This window comes from Pseudopodoces humilis, chromosome 3, assembly GCF_049639895.1.
Source record: "Pseudopodoces humilis isolate 2021_Gansu_Grassland_sample_001 chromosome 3, ASM4963989v1, whole genome shotgun sequence".
In the NCBI taxonomy this organism is placed as follows: domain Eukaryota; kingdom Metazoa; phylum Chordata; class Aves; order Passeriformes; family Paridae; genus Pseudopodoces; species Pseudopodoces humilis.
Window position 1 is genome coordinate 80,944,517 of NC_142202.1, and position 21,462 is coordinate 80,965,978.

Here is a 21,462-nt window from a genome sequence, read left to right on the forward strand (position 1 = left end):
CTGCCAGGATGCTGGCAGGAACAAGCAGGGGCTGTAAAGATGTGTGTTCACTCTGATCAGGATGAGGAGTTGGGGGAAGCCCATAAAAACTAAATAATTAGAAGTCAAATAATCCATGCAGAAAGATTATTAAATCCTGGGTCCTCTCCTAGGAGCACTGAGGTGTTTTCCTCTGTTGGATACTAACAACAAACCAAAACACTTGTGGTCTGTGCCACTCCTCTAGGATTAGAATCAGAATAATAAATCCTTGTTGGATATTTCAGATGGAACAGGGCAGAAACTGACAGATGTTTAATGGTGACTGCTGCATTTGTATTATTCAGGGTGAGTAGGAAGTTTAGTTTTAATATTTTGGACATCTTAGACACCAAAAGAAGATGTGTATGAGCTAGCAAGAGGAAAAGAAGGCACAATTATTAAGTAAAAAGGACGAATTTAGGACTTCAGCTCCACTGAAAACTGTTTTAAGAAGCTAAATATCCCTCATTTTTCCTCTAAAGGACCACTCCTGGCTAAAGAGTGACCATAGTGTCCAAGCACATGAGGTCCAGGCCTTAGGTAGACATAAAAACAAAAAGTGATGAGGAGCTCTTTACCTGGGTTGTCAGCAGGCTGACCATAATGTACCAAGTCTTTTAATGTTAAGAAAAGGTATTGATATCTGAATGCAAAATGATTTATTAAATTACACATTTTGTGATGAATTGCTAATGTGTTCTAGTGTCCAAAACTAAAGAACCTCTACTCAACAGCACAAGAGATATGTGAAGTAAATCTCTTCTGCACTAAATTTGCATTGAAAGACCAGAGAAAGTTCCATTTCTTTATACAGGAATACAAACACATACACCAGAAGAAGAGATGATGAATAAGAGGGACTTAGAACACATGAAAAGTTTTGGCTGCAGGGTGACTGCTCTTTGTCTGGGCTGTGTCTGAGGGCTACAAACATTTTCCTTATTAGTGAGTACAGAAGGTTTATGAACTGCACTTAAATGTAGGGCATTTGTGCAGCAGTAAAAAGCAGGAATTAAAAAATGCTCTCATTTAAAAAAAATAATTTTTGTAAAAGATAAATAAAACAATGGGAAATCAAGATTCTTGAAATTTCATCAGCATCTTTTCTACGTGGCTGGAGTCAGTCACTTCTGCCTTTGAGGACCACACATTCACTGTGTTACACTGTATGATACAGCCTAACACGTGCACAATACAATTAGTTTGAGCTAAGCTGATCTAAGTATACCCAAGTACACTTCTGGCTTTCATCATGTGCAGTTAAAGCACTGACCTATTCAGTTCTAAAATGAGTGCCTGGGTGTTTTTTCATGCTTCTATATCCTAAGATGATCCGTGAAAATCAAAGGAGTCAGTTCTGTACTGCATGTCTCCCTACCACACAGACTTACTGAACAATCTATTCCGAAACTCATGTACTTCCAAATGACACATTAACCTCTAAGCCTTAAACCAACTGACTGCACATTTACTGGCACGGTTATTTTTAATTCTCCACCTCATTTTGCACACCAGCAATAATCTCATGCCTGCAAATTGGGATGATCTGGCTTAAAAGTTCTGCTGCAGCCATGTTAAAAAGACCAGAGGAAATGGATAGCTCATCTCTGGAATATGCAACCCTTTGGAGTAATGCCAGAACTCCTTAAAAACAAATCAGCTCAGGATCACAGTTTATGAGAGGCAAAATGGCAAAATCATTTCCAGGCTGTTTTTTTGTCCCACTACTCCCATGCTGTCATTAGCAGAGAGCAGTTTTGCCCATCCCTAGTTTTGTGCATTATCCAGGTGTGCTGGTTTGAAGGGCACATGATAATTTTGTGCCTTTAGTACATAAACACATAAACAGTCAGAGACAACCACCACTAAGTAGAGTAGCTGCTGGAAGTGCTGCGAGAAGCCTCCTGGCACTTCCATCCCAGTCCCCGGCACACCGCCCATGGGAGAGAAAACAGAGGAGGAGGCAGCCAGAGATGAAAGCTGGCGGAGCAGTTGCAGCTGCTGTCAAAGCAGAAATGGCATCGGTATTTTCCTCAGCTAGATCTGGGTTTCCTCTGTTCCTGGTGACCACCTCTCTGATCAGCCCCCTCTCCTAAGCCTCAGGGCTTCTTCCTCCATCTACCCACTCACCTGACCTACTTCGGGCTTCTCTTTGACTTGCCACGAGGTCAGTGGAGATGCAATGGGAGATGCCAGTGCCCCTGCCTCTTACAGGACTGGCACAGAATAGCATGGGGCTTCTTTGGCCTCTGGGCACAACCAGGGCAAGTGTGGTTAGTGATTAAGCACTGTAAACTTCTGTAAGACTCAAATTTAGGTGTGGAAGGTGGTGAGTGATGAAAAGCTGCACGCTTTGATTAACAGGAGCACCAAGTCACTTTGCCTGCAGGGCACTGGCTGCTTTTAAGAGGTTGCTGGTTTACATATAAAGATGATGTGATTCAAGACAGATGTTGGAAGGATGTGTGCAACACCAGCTTTTATTGGGCATCTGCTGCTTAACAGCAATCAAGGTGCGATTGTTCAGAGCAACAGAGCTGTAAATTATGCGGTAGATATTAACATCATAGACATATAAAAATGTATTATCTGCCTCAAGTGGGCACACAGTGTGATGCAAGCAGCAGCAAAGGAATAATGCACCTCTGCTTCCTTGCTGTGGATTAAGATGTCGGATGGCTGGCAGAGCAACATCTATCACAGCAAGCTTTTTTGTATGAAGCTGCCTCATCAGTGGGCTCACTGGAGACACAAGACTCCTACCAAAAAAATGTCCTGGGATTGTTGGGAAGAGACTGATGGGGAATCAAACTTCTCACATTGAGAAATTCTGTGCACCACCTCAAGAAATAATCCAGGGTTGTTTGTGAGGCCTTCTGTGTGAAAGCACAGATTGTCTCTTCATAAAATTCTCTGTATGTAGAGCCAAAATCCTTCCCCTATTATTCTAGTAGGAATCATAGCAACATTTGGCATGTGGAATAGAAATCTTTCTCTGAAGCTCTGCATTAGTACAACAGGTCTCCAGGGCAAAGCAATATTTGGAATTCAGTGGCCAGTGAAACAAATGTTATGCTGATAAATAAGAACCTCTGGGGGTTAATTTTGAAAACAAAGACTATTCTTCAGCAGAGGAATAAGAAATAGACTTATAATATTCCCACGCCACTCACTCTGGTTTAATTTACCAGGTCCCTTTGCAGGACTGTAACACTTGACAGCACTTTCAGACGCACAGTGGTACAATCACCAGAAATTCCTTAATACTGGGGAAAAAGACTTGAAGAAGAGTCTAGACTGCAAGGGAGCTGAGGCTGTTGCTCAGGATAAGTTTAGGTTTGGATATGAGTAGGAGGCAAGCTCAGGGCTCTATTTCAAAAGACCAAAATTTCACAAACTGTTCTTTGTATTTTGGCTCAGATAAGCTTAGAGGATTTTCACTGTGATGGGGAACATTTAAACATCATGGCTGAAAAGGAAGATTCCATTCCCAGTTCGGCACATTTTTACAATCCTAGTAATGGGTTGAGGTTACACACTGTGATGACTCCTCCTAACTCCTTAGCAGAGCCCACCTGAAAGTTTGCATTTTCTAGACAGGTCCAAGGAACTTGTCTAGAAAAAAAGAAGAGATAAAAGGACCATGCAGTGCTGCAACTGAGAGAGTTTTTACACTTGGACTTATAGTTTCTCCCCTTTTATCCTTGTGAGGGCTTCACATTCAAAAAAAAGATCATAAATGTGAGAGTTGCCCTTATTTTGGTGTTAAGTTATTTGTGCTGAACTATTTTTATCTACGCACAAAGCCAGCTTACGGTTCAGAGCTCAGCTGGGCTATTGCTGATCTCAGCACGACTGAGGAGCTGGAGCTGCTGCTCTGAAGAAGAGGCTGCTCCTGCCTCTTGGGAAGGGGGCAGCAGCGGATCTCCAAACTCAGCAGGACCTGGAGGTGGGAGGTGGTCTGGTCATTTCCCAGTCAGGGAAAGCCTCCTGGGTTCTAGGACTTGCTGATTTCTGAGATCTTCAAAGGCAGTGAGACCCATGTCCCAGTGGCACAGCTCAAGACTTCTGTGCTCCTCAGGGAAGCAACAACTCTTCCGTCTGCACAGCAAGAATTTGTAGCTCTCTCAGAGCTAAAACTGGGTTGCAGCTGCTGCTGTGCAGCTGCCCATCCCTCCCAGCAGTAAACAGTGCTGGCAATGCTCTGGTGGTGCTCAGGAAGGGCTGGAGTCCCAGGGTCCTTGGCTTGCATTGCACAAAGACTGGTGGTAACTTGCAGCTGTGGTAGGCGATGGCCCTTGATGCAGCTCATTCCATTTGGGATCCTGCAGGGTCTCAGCAAGAGAGCTGGCAGCACAAATTGGAACCTTCTCTTCATCAGAGGTGGCTCTCTTCCTTCTACTGAGGTGGTGGTGGGGCATAAAGCTACAAAATAAGCTGCCTAAGTTACTGATCTGTATAATTTTCACATTCCTGGAGGAAAAATCTTTCATGGGAAAAAAGCATCCTTTGTTTTTGGCACCCATGACATGCTTTCCTTTCTAATTAGGAAAAAAAAATTGGTTGTTTTGTTTGTTTTTTGTTTGGTTGGTTTTTTTTAATACCCTGCTTTTGTTTTGAAATGTACTTGATAAATTGCCTAGTTCATTTTTTCTCTGCACTCTGACTAAGCACTCATCTCTGTCATCATTTTGCTCTTTGAACCTAGCATAACGAAACAGTGCACAGTATGGAGAAGCAGGTTTTCCTGTGAAAGAAAAGGAGACCCATGGAAGAAAAAAGAAGTGTTGTAGTTGGTGCTGTGGCAAAGAACAACAACGTATTCTTGTTTGTGAGGGCAGTACAATTCCAAATCAGCTTGCATTCCTTGCTCCAGCTGCCACCATTAGCATGTAGAGAACTGAGCATCATCGGTGGTAGAGAAAGAAGAAAGGATGAAGAAAAAAAAAAAAGGGACAAATCTGCATGTTTATTAAGATTAAGAATGGATGCCTACTGACATATTGCAATCCTGGAAAAGCCAAGGCAGCACCAGGATTCAGGTACAATGGCAGTGCTCACTGGCCCAGCATGGTGGCATTCCACGAGCTCCAGCAAAGTTATTGCTTGCTAAGGTGTCTGAAACAAACTGTGATTTTCCAGTGGTAGCAGAGGGGGCCATCAGCTCCCCTCTTTTAAGATGCAGAAACAGACTTGTGGTACTCTTCAGCTCTTTACTTCTTTGGATGAGTGTTCTCACACCCTTTTGGTCCTTTGCTGCACAGAGTTTTGGTTGTGTTCCCACTTGCACAGTCCTAACATGTTGAGTTTCATTCTTTCATCTTCATGGCATTTTGATTCTTTGCCTTTAGGCCAAAGATCCATCCATAGAACTCTAGATAACCAAAATCTGCTCCAGATAACCAAAATCTGCTCTCTGATCTAGAGTAATGGTTGGCTCTAAACAAGCACATTTTGCCTCCCTGGGAACAGCTAGAGATCAGCAACCTGATTTAAGAGCAGCCTGCTACCTTACATCTCGGGTGAGATGTAAAGCTGTGTGGGATGATAGCTAAAGAATTCTTATTGTGCCTCTATGCAGGTATTTGCCAGTATTACTTCAACAGGCAGTTTTAACAGGAGGAGTACCAAATCTGGAGATTATATGTCACTTTTTTATAGGTGCTAAGAATAGCATTCTGGGAATACACATGTCCTTTCAGTGTACAGCAAATTTCAATGCAAACACTCCCATTCTGTGCAAACTTGACTTCTGACTAGGAGTATAATGCACATTTTTAGCAGTGAGGTTAATTGGATAATAAAACACATTTTCAGTAGTAATCCAGTTAACTTCCAGCACTTATGGACTGTAATCTAGACTGAAAGATGCCCTGACTCCATCAGGAGTCATAGTCCTGGCAGTGAAAGCACTTGGTAAGACAGCATTTGTTTTGTAATAGGTGAAACTACATTATGGCTTTGACTCTGTGAAACTGATTCTGTCTGAATGAAAAGTAACCCAATTTCTGTTAGTTCACATCACGTGTTTTCACTCTACAGTTTACTGTTCCAAAAGCAGAACAGCTTGTTTAAATCGGAAATGACGAGTTTCTCCACCTCCCCTGAATAAAAGGAGGAATGCTGAAATCCACTGGAGCATTCCCACGTGAGCTTAATGCATTAATGTAGGGTAAACAAAACATGAAAAAGTCAAATCAGCATAAAATCCTACAAATCAGAAGCAAATGGGATTGCATGAATGCATGAGTCATGAAACATTGCACGGGTGTTTTTTCCTATGGGGGTAGAAATACTTTATGGGGTAATATGGGGGTAGAAGCTTTAAACTCTCCTACATACCAGTGAAAAATGTGGCTTCTTGATAAAAAAACACCAAAAACTAAACTAAACAAAACAAAACCCCCGAAAAGTCAAAAAAAAAGGTCTTATTTGTGACTAAGATCTTGTATAGTTAATTTTTATTGCACTTTGATCCCAAGGGCCAACATGGGCAAAATCACAACAATATCTGGGTGTAAAACATAACAGAATCTGAGAACATGGCTTTTTTTTTTTTTTGCAGGTGACCTAGAGAAAAAGGGTTTGACAGGACCAAACCATCCTGTGCTTGCAGGCTGGGATGGGTGCCAGCCTGGCATGGAGGAGATGAGAGGTTTGCCATTTCCTGTTCTGTTTCATCACCAGCTCTGAAAAATCCTACTCAAGAGCAAATGCTGGTGGGTTTGCCTAATATAAGTTACTGCAATATAGTGGTGCATTTAGTCTGTGAATTTCCTAGATGAGGCAGGAATAGGTTTTTTGATAGATGAGTCTTTTGGTGCCTTGGTCTCTTGGCTCAGCCAGTGGCTGTTGCAGCAATGCACAATGTTGAATACTACTATTTCATTTAACACACTCTCAGCAGCATTGCAAAAAGCCACTGGCAGGCCCATCAGAAAATTCTGATAATTTGGCCTTCTTCAAACTGCACCTTTTCAAAACATCACAGTATTTAGTCCAAACATTGAATTTTTTCCCAGGATGAGTAAAACATCCTTCCAGTAAAATTTGGCAGAAGGAAAATAAAACTAATAAAAGAGTAGTACTTTGAAAGCACAAAGATTTCTTTTATTTATCTTTGAAAGATCATTTTCTAGTATCCCTGATTTTCATTTTAATCAAAGAACCTTAGTATTGACTACTCCAGCAGTTAATGATAATTCTAGTACTGATTCCTAGTATTGATTATTCCACCACAAAATGTCAAGCACGGAAATAAATTTTGTAAATAAATAATTGTGAACTACAGAATATCAAGGTATCAGAAGACTACCTTGTGCATGCAAGCAAGAGAAAGACAAAAAACCCTTAGAAAAAAATTTAAATCAGATTTGAATACTTTTGTGAGAAAACAAACAAACAAAAACCAACAAGAAAACCCCTATAAAAACAGGTTTTGAGCTCTGCTTCCACACCCATACTCAAATTTTTCCCAGACTAGTTCTGAGAAAAGATATGAATCAAACAAAATTTGCAATGGATTGCAAGTGTCTGGTAGAAAGTACTTTATTCTGTGCTATTGTCAATAACAGTATTAGTCCTTTTGATACTCAAAAGTATTTCTACAAAACCTCCATTTACTGTTTTCATTAAACTAATTTCCAGATTGTGTATGTGTGGTGCATGGGTGAGGCTGGGCTCTGTTCAAATCTGACGACTTTGTGTTAGTTCCCAGGATTTCCCACTCAGGTCAAGCTCTCTGAACTTTTGTCCTGCTGGCTGGGGGCTCCTTGAGCTCTGCCCACTCTCTGGCCTGGGGCAGCAAGCAGCAGAGAAGAGCTGTAGCACACTCAGCACTCCGGTGGGTTGTCCAGAAGAGCAGCAGGGGGAGTGTGATAGAGCCGGCAGCTGCCTGGGTCACCTGCCAACCAACCCAGCTGCACATGGGGGTGATGAGGAGGGAGGAAAAAGGGTACAGCAGCCTGCATTCTCCAGAAGTTTGGTATCTGGAGCTGAGTTGATACATTCAGACTCTATCTGTGTGGAGAACAGATATGAATATTCTTCAGTCCTACAGCTGCTGTTTCCAGCAAGATAATTGTGTAGCAACACAGTGAATAACATAAAGAAGTTTTCCGGTGATTGCTGCCGAGCAATGTCTTTCCATTTCAACAGAGAATAAAATTTAGGTCAAGATCTCATTTTTAGTGTTTTAGTTGCCGTTGGCCTCTGTATGAGATAGGGCAAGCCAGCTGTGCTAAGGCACTTTTGAGCAGAGGCAGAAGGAGCTGCTGTGCCAGGTCTGGGTGGGAAAGCTGCTGTGTCCCTTTGCAATCGCCGGCACTCCCACTGCGGCCAGGGCTGCCGAGGGGCCCCAGGGCTCCCCTTGCACAGCCTCTTCTTCCACACTTGGCACACTGCACATTCAGCAACTTGGAAATTGTGGCTCTCGATGTCCATCTTGATACAGACTTCTTTATTATTCTGAACATCTATTTGCATTTTTAACATTGTCAAAAGGACATAGTGAATATCATCATGATGGCACCTGCTGTTTGTCTCTCCAATAGGAATAACTGTTCTTTATAGAAGGATTAGAAAAAAAATTTAAAAAAAGCAGGAATGACATTACCAAACTTTTCATGACAAAATTGTGATAAAATTGTGTTGTATCTTTTTTTCTGAGCTCCTTCTATGGCTGTTTTTTTTGACTTCCTAGACTTTGTTCCTGTCAAACTATTCCAGGCTTCTGCTTTTAATGTGTAATGACAGCAGCATTGATGTTTGTTAGGTTTTTAATAAAAACAAACACCTCTGTCTGAGTCGACACTAGTTTTTGGACTGAAGCAGTGTTCCTGCTCAGAAGTGAATCCCCTCCCTGTCTGTAGGTAACACATATTGGCAGTGTTGGCAGAGCAGGTCTGTCACACAAACTCAACTCCTCTTGGAAAAAACGAAACTAGAAGTTTTGCTCCTGCTGGGCACCAAACGGGAACCAATTCCTAGACTAGGCACAGACGAAGAGTCACAGTTTCTGGCTCTTTTTTTCTGCCAGAAAGAGCATGTTCCTGTTTTAGGCACCACATCTTGGGTAGAAGGGAGGCAGAACATTACAGTCACAGTTGATGTAATTCAGTCAATAAAAGACTTAAATTCCTAAATTCAGCAGAGCTCACCTGGAGAGTACACTCTCTGTTACGTGGCCAAGCTGAATGAAGAGCTCACACTGAGGACTTTATTAGGCAAATATACACAAATGCATACACGAGAAACACATTTATTGCTATTCATTTTCATTTGTTCTAGAGCAGGACTGAGAGTACGGGTGAGATGAAGGGACTAATTGAAAAATATTGTGCGAACATACAGAAAGACATGATTCACATCACACATCTTGCGTTCCTACTAATTGCTTGGGCAGCACAAACAACCTGAGTGAGTAATACAATCAAAATTCCGTCAAAGAATTACTGCTCACACTGACAATTTAAAAACCCCCACCTTTTCCTTCCAAAAGTAAGTTTGTCATTTAAGGGACAGAGTGTGTTCATGAGCTGAATTAATGCTTTTATTAGCAGCAATGTTACCAGTATCAGTCATAATTAGAATAATCTCTGTAACTCATACAAATATTTCTAAATTTCTCATAACGTAATTCACTCTAATTCAATTTCTTGCTACAATTCTTAATGATTTCTACTGATTTAAAGTGATGTGGGCTTTCACACTCAAGTAAGACAGAGGAGCAAAAAATCCATAGTGTATATATACCCTAAGTAAAGTACTACACTGATAAGAGTTCTATTTACAGTTTATTTAAAATATATATATAAAATACCCTTTAGCTGGTGTCCATTAATTAGGGGAAGAGAAGTGAAAAGAATTGCACATCAGTGCAAATAATTCCTAATCTTACAAAGAGTGTAATGATTAATGTCCTTTGCACATTTCTGAACTGAAGAAACGTAAATGCAGTGATTCTGACTGGAAACTATCTTGTCTCTTCTTTCAGATGAGTGGGAGGAGATTTGCAGGTGCTTACACTGAGAAAGGGAGGGTGAGGCTAGGGCTTGGCTAGCCCCTTTCCTTTGGCAAAGCCCAGCAGTGTAAAGGTCTTCCTTTTGAGATGCATTCACCTTGCCTTTAGCAAATCAGTGTTCTCCACGATGAACTTCTTCCCATTTTTCTTTTTAAGTGGGCAAGCGATAGCAACTCAAGAGAGGTCAAAAGTCACACTTCATGGGGAAATGAAACAAAATCCACATAAAATATCATTAGGTCCTATAGTGTAAATGAGCTGGTACATTCTGTAGTATTCAAAATACTGCTAGTATTTCATTGCAACATGCTGAGAAACACAAGTTAAATGAAATGCTGGTTGCCCCTAGACAGGAAGTTGTCTCAGTTTCTTGGAGCTGGTCTTGCTTTATATGGGCTGAGCTGGGACCCCTGTGAACCCCCGCCCTCGGCTGGGCCTGAGGAGCCCCTGGACGGCTCTCTGCCCTGCAGGGAGCTGGGCAAGGCTTGTCGCTTTCCTCTCGGGATGCATGGGCAGTGTGAGGAGATGCTGGTCCTGCACCCAGGGGAAGAGTGGGGGATCCCTATGCCCAGCAGCAGTAGCCAGGGGCCCAGGGTCCCAGCAGCCAGTCGCAGGCTCCCCTCAACAGGCTCCCCTGCCAGCAGGCCGCTTAGTCTGAGTATTTATTATACATAAAGGAGAAAGCTGGCAAACCCTATTCAATGTGCTGGCAGATGTACAACGTTCTGCTTCTGCTGTTGAGCTGCAGTCACTCGAACACATTCGGATTTTAAAAGCTTTCTATTTTCTTTTTTTTTTCTTTTTTTTTTTTTTTTTTTCCCGTATAACATATTGACACACAGCAATACAAACACTTTTATCGCGCCGAGAGCGGCACGGGGAGGGGGCGGCGGTGCCGCATGACGGGGTACAGGGTGGGGTGAGCCCCGCTCCTCCGTGTGTGCTCGGGAGCGGGGAGCGGACCGGTGCTGGCCAAGCCGTGGGCAATGTGGGCAATGTGGGCAATGTGGGCGATGTGGGCGATGGATCAAAGCCCGAGCCGCCCCCGCTCCCCCGCCCCGCCCCGCGGGAGCCGGCAGGGGGCGCCCTTGCCCCGCGCTGCGCCGGCCGGGAGCGCCCCGACGGGGCGGGCGCAGCGCCGGGACCCCCGCCCGGTGTGTGGGGTGGGGTGGGACGTGCCGGGCTTGGGGCTTCCCGAGAGGCCCCCCAGCCCTGACCCCATCCCGAGGCAGGAGAAAACTGGGGAGGGGGGGCGCTGAAGACGGGGGAGGGGACAGTAAACCCCGCCGGGCTGTGTCGTTCCCCCCCCCCCGTTTCGGCGAAGCGCTCGGCTGAGGGAGCCGCGCGTCACGTCGCCTTTAGCCCCTCCTGCCGCGCGTCACAAAGCTGCGGGCGAGCTGCGAGCGGTGACGCAACACCGTCCATGACCCCCCCCCTTCCCCGTGTCCCCCAGCACTGCATCCTTCATCCTTCCGCGCAACCCGCTGTCTACACCGCGCTGGCGTGCGCGGGGTGCGCGCTGGGGCGGTGGCGGCCCCGGGTGCTGCTGTGTGCATCGGGTGTGTGCGCTTAGTCTGTTTTAAACAGTATGCGTATGTTTTAAATAGTATCCGTCTTGAAATAGTATCGACATCCATATAGTATCTATGTGTATTTTAAATAAGAACTACATCCATGTATGTAACAGGTGAAAAACAAGCAGAAGCGTTCATCGTTATTTAAAAGAAAATTGAAATATAATATATGGGCATGTTTATATAATATGCTTGTCTTCCACTTCATTTTTACGGCTCCGCGGTTACCCAAGTTGTACTCTATAGGCATATAGGATACAGGATGCTCCTCTGGAAGGCACCGGCTCCTCCGTGGTCTTCGGGATCTTTTTCCTCCTGTCGCCGGCGAGGAGGGCGGGCGAGCACGGGGGAAGGGGCTGGGCCGGGGCCGGGCAGGCACGGCGTGATGCCGCTGCGCTGCCGCAGGCGGCTCTGGAAATCTCGGTCAGGAGCCGAGCAGCGCAAACCACACGGCTCGGGATCCTCGGCATCTGCTTGAACAGGGGCCCTTGCCAAATCCCGTCGCTCTGGTATGAAGTTTGGCTGAGCCTGGGATGACCGGGAATGTCGGGGGGGGGGCGGGGGGGGGGGGGGGGGGGGGGGGCGACGCCGGGCGGGGGCTAAAAAGGCAGGGAAAAAAAAAAAAATCGGGAATGAATGGCAGCGCGGATCTGGGTGCCCCTGGGCGCGCATCTAGGCACGGCAGGAGCGGGAGGGGCCGCGCCCCGCTCGGGCAGGGAGCGCTGCTGCACTTGTTGCCTGTCCGGAGCCGTGCGGAGGAGGCTGCGCTGCGCTGCGCGGCCCTCCCGGCGCGGGGCGGTGCGGGGCGGCCGCGGCGGGCGCCGAGGGGCGGGCGGGAGGGCGGCCCGCGGGTGCGCGGGGTGTGGGCGGGCCGGGGGCCCCGCCGAGGCTGGCCATGCAGATAGAGGGGGCGGGACGCGGGCGCCGTGACTCGGAGCCCCGGAAGCGCGGAGAAACCCCGTATAAAAACTACTGGGGACCTTTCCCGGCCAGAACTACGAAAGCTCCGGAGACGGCGGCAGCCTGCGGCGGCCTCTTGGGCGGTGCGGGGCGGCCTCTCCGTCGGCGCGGGGCGGCCTCTGCCCCGGCGGGAGCGCGGAGAGCGGCGCAAGCAGCGGCGCTGCAGGTCGGGCACCTTCCCTTATCCTGCAGCCCCACCTGGCCCCGGGGGGCTTTTCCTCCCCCCCCCCCCCCATTTTATTTATTTATTTATTTATTTAAAAAATCTAATCAGTAGATGCGTCCCCCAGCTTCCCCACTGCAAGGGACGGCCGCAGGGGAGCGGAGCTCGGGCGCCGGGTGCACGCAGCTGCTGACCGCTGGCTTTTCCTCCTCTTTTGCCAGGCGCGGAGAGAGAGAGGCCCCGGGGGGCCGGCGGAGAGCCGGAGCGGTGCCTGGATCCAGCCCGGGCAGGCGGCGGCCGCTCACCATGGCAGACGATGAGAAGGCCGGCGGGAGTTCCGCGGACGGCGGCGAGAGCGCGCACTGCAACGTGCTGAGCTGGGAGCAAGTGCAGCGTCTGGACCGCATCCTCAGCGAAACCATCCCCATCCACGGCCGCGGCAACTTCCCCACGCTGGCCATGCAGCCTCGACAGATCGTCAAGGTGGTGCGGAGCCGGCTGGAAGAGAAGGGCATCGGCCTGCGGGACGTGCGGCTGAACGGCTCGGCCGCCAGCCACGTCCTCCACCAGGACAGCGGCCTGGGCTACAAGGACTTGGACCTCATCTTCTGCGCCGACCTCAAAGGAGAAGCCGAATTTCAGACTGTGAAGGACGTGGTCTTGGACTGCCTCTTGGATTTCTTACCCGAGGGGGTGAATAAGGAGAAGATCACGCCTCTCACACTCAAGGTAAACCTGCCCTCCGCCCGGACGCCCGGAGCGGGCAGGTGTGAGCGCCTGCCTGCGGGGAGCGGGCACCTTCCCCCTGGGGATGGAGTGGTGCGCTCAGGGACGCAGCTCCCCCAACACCCCCGCGACCCACGGGAATCCCGAGCGATTTAAAACCGAGGAGGAGTTTACAGTGAAGCTCCCTGACAGGGGCTCTTCAGGATTAATTAGCTTTTTCTCCCTCCCGGCTGGTTTGCTGGGAGCGTTGTTTTACCTGGGGCGTGTGCCAGACGCTGCACATCTCTCTCCCCGCCCGGCGGCAGCTGGGTTTGCCGGCCCCGGTTCCCGGGTGCACGGGGAGCGTAGATGGATTTAACATCTGCGAGAGGGAAACCCTGTCTGCAAGGCATGATTCCAGGTGTGCTGAGTGCCCCTGTGCAGAGGCATATTCCCTCCTCTAGAAGACACTTTGCTTGAGTTGATTAGGTTGAATCCAAATATTTTTAGATTTTCAGAGGGTTTTTTTTTATTTATTTATTTATTTATTTAATATGGGACTGATTTGTGGAACGTGCACTGGTAGGATTGAGGGGAATGAACATTTGCTAACTTGTTTTTTGGGAAGTAGAGAAGTGAAAACCAGTAAATAAGATTTCTTATCAGATTGTGGTAGTGACCTTCTGCATATGGGTGCAGGCATATTTGGCAGGTGTGTCATGAACTTAGTCTGTAGATGTATTTAGAAGTGACTGACCAAAGTAATGTTGCCGTATGCTTCCCTTGCATGACACAGTCCCAGCAGAACACCCTTCCCTGTCATACCCTTGCAGTGCACAGCATTTTGAGCTCTCACATTAAGCACTCATTCTCTGGTTTGTATCTGCAGCCTCCATGAAATCTTTTATGAAATGCAGGTATTGGGGGGGGGGGGGGGGGCTTGGGAGGGGTGAGCGGACACAGTGAAGGAGAAATTTCTTGGATATTTGTCTTGATTTGCTCATTTTGTCTTTCTGATTATAGGAGGCTTATGTGCAGAAAATGGTAAAAGTATGCAATGATTCAGACCGATGGAGTCTTATCTCCCTGTCCAACAACAGTGGCAAAAATGTGGAGCTGAAATTTGTGGACTCTCTGAGGCGGCAGTTTGAATTCAGTGTCGATTCCTTTCAAATCAAGCTGGACTCCCTGCTGCTTTTTTATGAGTGCTCAGAGAATCCGATGACTGAAACTTTTCACCCAACTATCATTGGCGAGAGCGTTTATGGGGATTTCCAGGAAGCCTTTGATCACCTCTGCAACAAGATAATTGCCACCAGAAACCCAGAAGAAATCAGAGGAGGTGGTCTGCTGAAGTACTGCAACCTTTTGGTAAGGGGCTTTAGGGCAGCCTCTGAATCTGAGATTAAATCCCTGCAGAGATACATGTGTTCGAGGTTTTTCATTGACTTCTCAGACATTGGCGAACAGCAGAGAAAGCTGGAGTCCTACTTGCAGAACCACTTTGTGGGATTAGAAGACCGCAAGTATGACTATCTCATGACCCTTCACGGTGTGGTGAATGAGAGCACAGTGTGCCTGATGGGACATGAGAGGAGACAGACTCTGAATCTGATCACCATGCTGGCTATCCGGGTCCTAGCCGAGCAGAATATCATCCCCAACGTGGCCAATGTCACCTGCTATTACCAGCCAGCCCCATACGTAGCAGATGCCAACTTCAGCAATTACTATATTGCCCAGGTTCAGACGGTGTTCCCTTGCCAGCAGCACACATACTCTACTTGGCTGCCCTGTAATTAAGAACCAAAATTAGTAGACCCCGTGGAGAGAACTTTCTCTAAGATGTAGGAAGGGGCGACGGGTCCCTCTGAAATGGGGTGTTTTGTGCAATGATGATCTGCTCTAGTTTTCAAGCCTGGGACAAGCTTGTGGTTCTTCTAATAATTAATGGGAGCATGATCAAGAAAGAACCCCAAAATAATTGGATCCTACCCCAGAGCACAAGAGGCCTGTCATTAAAAGCAACCAGCTTCTCCTGAAATAAGTGTGGGAGGAATGCTTGATGACAATATGGGTTGGCAATATCTGCTCCCATAGCTTTGGCATAGAGAAGGTGGGAAAGCCTTATTTTCTTTTATTTTTATTCTTACTCTAGAATGGGATCTGCAAAAGGGAGAATATGAAAGAAACAAAACAAAACAAAAAAAACAACAAAAGAAAAAAAACTTCACAAAAAACAGCTCTATATATATTCAGGAGTTAAAAGTTAGAGGCATAAAGCAGAGATAAGCTGAATAAAGTTGTATATTGGAATTACTGCATTTGGGGCTTGCAGCAAGTGCCGTCTATGGATTGACCGTGTAGAATGTATAGCTTGCTTGACTAGAATGCTTTACCAGAAACAGCTTGCTCCAAATGAACAGTAGTGGATTGGTACAGTTATAAAAACAGAAACACGTACGATGACAAAGTCCATTATTTCCAGCTGTGTGCATGCCTCACATTTTAAAAATGTGAGAATGCTGGAAAACCAGCTGTGGCAAGAAGTATATACTTAAGGACCAAAGATTTCACAAAAAAGTTATCCAAGCAAAGAAGCTACAGTAGAGTATATATATATAAATATATATATATGTAAAAGGAGATGTTCCTATATTTGTACACACCAATAGTAATCAAAAGTGCCTGATGCCTTCATAAAATTTGAAGTGAGAAAAAAAAAATATAGTTTTGTGGTTTAACCATGCATTTTCTTTTATCAGGGACACAAGGATAAAAAAAAAAAAACAAAACAAACAAACCAACCCATAAGCTTGTGAATAAGTGGTGGAGGAAATGCCCTATTTTTTTTCTTGGCAAATACCTGTATAGAGTTAATGTTTTGTCAGTGTGCTATTATCCTAGGTACGTGTGTGTATGTGTGTATATATGTTTGTGTGTGTATATATGTACATGTTATTGGTGTATATCTATATATATACACACACAATATATATTAATGTGGTCTAGGAAAATGTAGCAATTAAGGAATGTTTAAATAAAGTACTACTTGTTTTCCAGTTTGCAACAGGATGTCATAGGACAGTGGGCACCTTGCAGTGAAATTTTAACCCACACCTGAGAAATCTGGAGTAAATGAACCAGTCAGGATTAAGGTGGGATTCAGATAATGTCTTTGGTTGCAAGAACAAGGATTACAGTAATTCAGTGGGTTGCTTGTGAGCCATAATAATTCCACAGACAGAGAAACATATGACTAGCTGATTTTTTTAAACTGTTTTGTACTGTAATGCCATTTTGACATTTAACCCACTAATGTTGTGACTGCATACCTCCATGATGTGTAATTTCAGTGGAACGTGGATCAAAGATAGGTTTATTTAAACCCCCTGACAGCTAAAGAATATTGTATTAGTTGGTAATTTGAACACTAATTGTTAATATTTAAAGGAGTATTTTTAATAGAATGCATTGTGCATTCCAGGACCACTAGAATTTAGCAAATGTGAAATGAACCCTTTTTAAGAGTGTTGCACGATTGCTTAAAATTATATTTTATATATATATTATATATATATATATATTTTTATGCAAATATTAAACATCTTTGATCTGGTTGTCACACTGCATTTACAATTTTAGTACTGTACTTTATTTAAATGGAATCACTTTACATTGGAACAATAGCTATTCACTTTCATTTCCTCTCCCGAAAGACCAGCAGGGGGGAAAAAACCAACCTCCGCTGCTGTTTTCACTTCAGTGCCATCTCTGAAGGTGTTAAATTCTTTGTTGTGCTTTGAAAACCTAATGACTAAGTGACACTTGACTCTGATATTTTGCTTATTCTTTCTGAGGGGGGGGAAAGAAAAAGGGAATTCAGGCTTTTGAAGGAAATCTGTCTGTGCCCTGCCTGGTCACAGGCACGGTCTGGCACTGGAGTCAGGGGCAGAGAGAAGGAGAGGACTCGTGTCCTGGCAGTGTATTTTCCCTATGGAGAGAGTAAGGTACATCTATTTTTGTCGCGCTTTGTACTTTTCACTCTGCAGGCACTTTAATAGGAACCCGATTTGTTTACTGAAGCACCTTCCCTGCGAGTCCTTCAGGAAACTTAAAAGCTGGTCCATTGCCATTCCTGGCATTGACGTGCAGACCTTGTCCCCACCTTCCCTTCCTTCGGTGCTGGCTGCAGCCTCCCACGGGCTTCTTGTCCCGGCGAGGTTCCCTCCAGCCCCCCGAGGGTCCGGGCTGGCTGCTCCTGGCCCACTGGCTCCCCTTACCTCCTGCTCCTGGCTTGCTAGCGGGAGCAAGGGGAGCAAGGGGAAATGGGATCAGCTGGTAATGTGGTATGTCTTCTCTCCCACAACTATTTACAGCAAATAAATGAGTCATCCTCTCTTTAAAAGGGTTTGAGAATCTGTAGCTGTGCCACAACCACAGAATGCTGATAATACGTGATACAGTGCTGTTTTTCTTTGAAAGACCCTTTATTTTTCTATTGCTTGAAAGAAAGTTTTGAATTACTTCTTCTCAGCTCAAATCCTACTGTGGGTTGGGTTGGTTTTTTTTTTTGTTTTTTTTTTTTTGATTGACAGCAGCTAGTTACCTTGTAGTGCGTACAGCAGGGCTCTGAGCTAAACTGCACCTTTTGGCATTTGCATTTTGATACATATATAATATGTTTTTATATATATTATATAGGTATTCCAGATCTGTTTTACATATGTTAATGATCAAGTGGTGGAACTGGTGGAGCTTTGTTTTATTTGTGACTGGAGGCTTAAAATGTGCCTGGTGTTAGAGGTGGGAAGAAGGCATGAGTTCAGGCCAAGAGTAAAATAAGAACCCCTTTTCAAAGCTGGTTTATTTCTGTGGTTTGCACCTTTCCCTCCATAAAGTCTGACTTCTTTTTAACTGTTTTTTCCCCTACTCTTCGGCACACTGGTACTTCTAAAGTTAATAACCGTGTTCTTGCTTTGTAGACTTGATCTATCCCATCCAATCAGCTGTAAGGTTAGAGCTTGTGCTACAGAAGACAGTGCCCCTTTTAAAGAGCTGAACTGATTAAAGACATTGACCTGATTACAGTAAAACTGTTTGTGCCACAGCTGAATTTCCTGCTAACCAGCAGGGCGCTAAACTTGGTTAAATGTAATGATCATGAAATAACCAAGAGATTTTAAATGGGATTTTTTTCTTTTTTTTTTTTTTTCCTTAGATGTAGCTGTCCTATCAAGTACAAGATCATTTCTCCTAAAAATAGAAGGGCAATTAGAAGACAAAAAAAGATGATATTTTTCTAGTTTCTCGTATTGCACTTAAAATATTTTTTATCTTGCACAAAGGCCTTCACACAAATCCTCTAAACAGCTCTTACTAAATGCTTGGTTTGCATCACATCAGAAGCTCCTACCGGTTCAAAAAAGGCGCTTTTTTAATTGATAAAATGAAGTGTGTTAGATAAAACTGCACAGTTAAAAAGGAAAAATTGTATTTGCATATTCAGCTCCTATTTGAATATATTCTTTTGTATGGTTTTCTTTATGCAGAGAATTTCCCTTGCAAGAAAGAAAATCAGTGTACTGTTTTGCTGTTGTAATAGTGGTTTGCTAACAAAATAAATAGTAAAAAAAAAAAAAAAATAGCCTGCAAATTTCAAGACAGCTTGGCTAAAGGCACTGCAGGCTCCTGCAGTCTGTAGGAGTCTGTGCAGATTTGCTTTCCCTCAAATTTCCTTACAACTGTTGCCTTCTGCAAGGCATCCTGTTGAAGCAAACTGCTCCTTGGATTGCTCTTTTGGAACATTTTGACTATAGGCTTTGTCACAGACAGAAAAAGAGCTGATGGAAAACAGACTCTAGAGGGAACAGATTGTGAATTTTGTTTACAGCATCCAATATTTGGATTTTTTTTGTAAATAAAAAGAAGTTATTTTTTTCTATTGATTTGTGTCTGCTGTCTTCCGTGTCTGAAATAGCTTTGGCCTGCTCCTACTGAATACCAAGTTCGCTTTCATTAAAAGAGGACAAGGGCAGCACTTTTCTGAGAAGAGTAGCATTCGGCTGCTTTCCGATTGGAGCGCAGAACATTTTGAAAAGCCCTGCCTCGTGCCAGCTGAGTTTGGCTGGCTGTACTCAGCTGCAGAGGAACCTCCCCAGCCACTGCCAAAAATACACACTCCAGCACCAGTTGGGCAGTGCAAATGGTCCAAAACATGAAAATGAAACAGCGCCATGGCAACCCCACGCCCTCGCTGCCCTCCCAGTTTAGGTCGTGGGACTGGGGCTTTGTGACGGCTGTGACCAGTGCACCACCAAGCAGGAATGCTGCTGGCAGGAATGGGGGTCCTGGTGTCCTTGAGGTATATTTGGTAGGGCTGACGTCTCCACCTGACCATTTTGGTAGGCCCAGGGGGCAATGGTGTGCTGCTGCCTGGCTGTAAAGGTGGTGCCAGCTGTGGCCGGCGGGGTGCTGCAGGTCCTGAAGCTTGGGGTGCTGCTGGGGAGAAGGGATGCACATGCCTGATTGATTCAGCTGCTGAATCGGTCCATTTCTTCCTGCAGATTCAATGTTTACTCTTCTTCCCTGCCCTACAATGCTGCCCTTGTCAGCAGAGGTATTTTCTGTTTTCTGTGTTTACAGGAGAGATGCCTCAGTAATGAAGGCTAATTTCCTCAAAAAGCACTTCAAGGGAAAATAAAATACTAATTTACAATGCTCGTGGCAATACTCTTTCAGCCACGGTGCCTCAGACTGACCCAAATTTGAAAAATGTTGGCTAAGAGTCTGCAGTATGTAGCTCTTACTAGGCTCATTCATACACCGTGCTGGCCTTGGAAGTCTCAAACTGGCTCAGTGGGAGTGTGAATATGCTTATTGTAATGATGAGTGAACCTGTATTCCTCTGTAAAAAACCCAAACAAACAAGCTGGTGGGATTGCTCCTTTTTTCCAGGCACAGGAGCAGCCCCCTTGCCGAATCCTGGGTGCCTTCTGCACAGTGCCTCTTTTGAAATCGGCCTGGCCAGGAGAGGGGGATGCATTCAGCATCCCTGCCTGTACAGCATCATCTTTCCTCCCATGTTACTGCCAGAAAAGGGAGGGGCACGTGGCCTAACCTTTCCTCCTGCTAACTTGCTCAGTTAGGAAATATTTCAGGCAGTTTGACAAAGGCAACTATCCAAAGACACAGATGGAAACTGGGGGATTTGAAATCATCTAAATCTAAATGCCTTTGCTTGTATCTCAAAATCAAAGCCCAGATGAGTGCTCTTATGCTTTGGAGTGAGTTAATTCCCATTTCTCTGCTTAAATCTGGGGGGACTTTTCTGAGAGCCGGTTGAGTGTCTGGAGCATTGCGAGTCCTCTTTCCCAAACTGGGGAGGAGTGTGATGTGGACACTTTAGAATGCTCACTTCAGAATGGTGTGATTCTCAGGAGGGAGGAAGCAGACAAATACTGAAGAGGAGGGACTGAAAAAGCAAAGTGGGACAGTGTAAATCACCTGAACAACAGCACCGTGGAAAGCTGGAGGACACACTGATAGATTACAGTAGGAGAGGAGAAATAGCTCAAGTCTTTAACTTCTGTTCACCCGGCTAAAATAAGTCAGATCAGAGAAGCTGTGACTTATCAAGATAAGTTACAGTCTGTGGTTTTCCTTGGCTGCAGCAGCACATATTTATTATATTGCCATAAAAAAAATTATGCAGGAACCCCTTTACTCAGGAATGAAACTGAGTTTCTTTCTTGTTTTTATGGAATTATTTAGGTTGGAAAGACTTTTAAGTTCATCAAGTCCAACCATTTACCCATCACCACTAAATCATGTCCCTAAGTACTATATCTACTTATCATTAAATACCTCCAGAGATGGTGACTACACTACACTTCTTAGGGCAGCCTGTTCCAACGCTTGACAACTTTTTTGGTGAAGGAATTTCTTCCTAATATCCAACCTAAACCTCCCCTGGTGCAACTTGAGGCCATTTGCTCTTGTCTGTGAAATCTCTTCAG

At 45.1% G+C, this 21,462-nt stretch overlaps 1 protein-coding gene across 1 annotated transcript; it reads left to right on the forward strand.

Moving 5' to 3' along the window:
• Nucleotides 1-12,615: 12,615 nt before the first annotated feature.
• Nucleotides 12,616-19,389, forward strand: TENT5A (terminal nucleotidyltransferase 5A). The gene is made up of 3 exons (XM_005518162.3): nt 12,616-12,742; nt 12,961-13,468; nt 14,468-19,389. Exons 2-3 carry the CDS (start codon nt 13,046-13,048, stop codon nt 15,245-15,247), a joined length of 1,203 nt encoding a protein of 400 aa, XP_005518219.1. The 5' UTR covers nt 12,616-12,742; nt 12,961-13,045; the 3' UTR covers nt 15,248-19,389.
• The last annotated feature ends 2,073 nt before the right edge of the window (nt 19,390-21,462 follow it).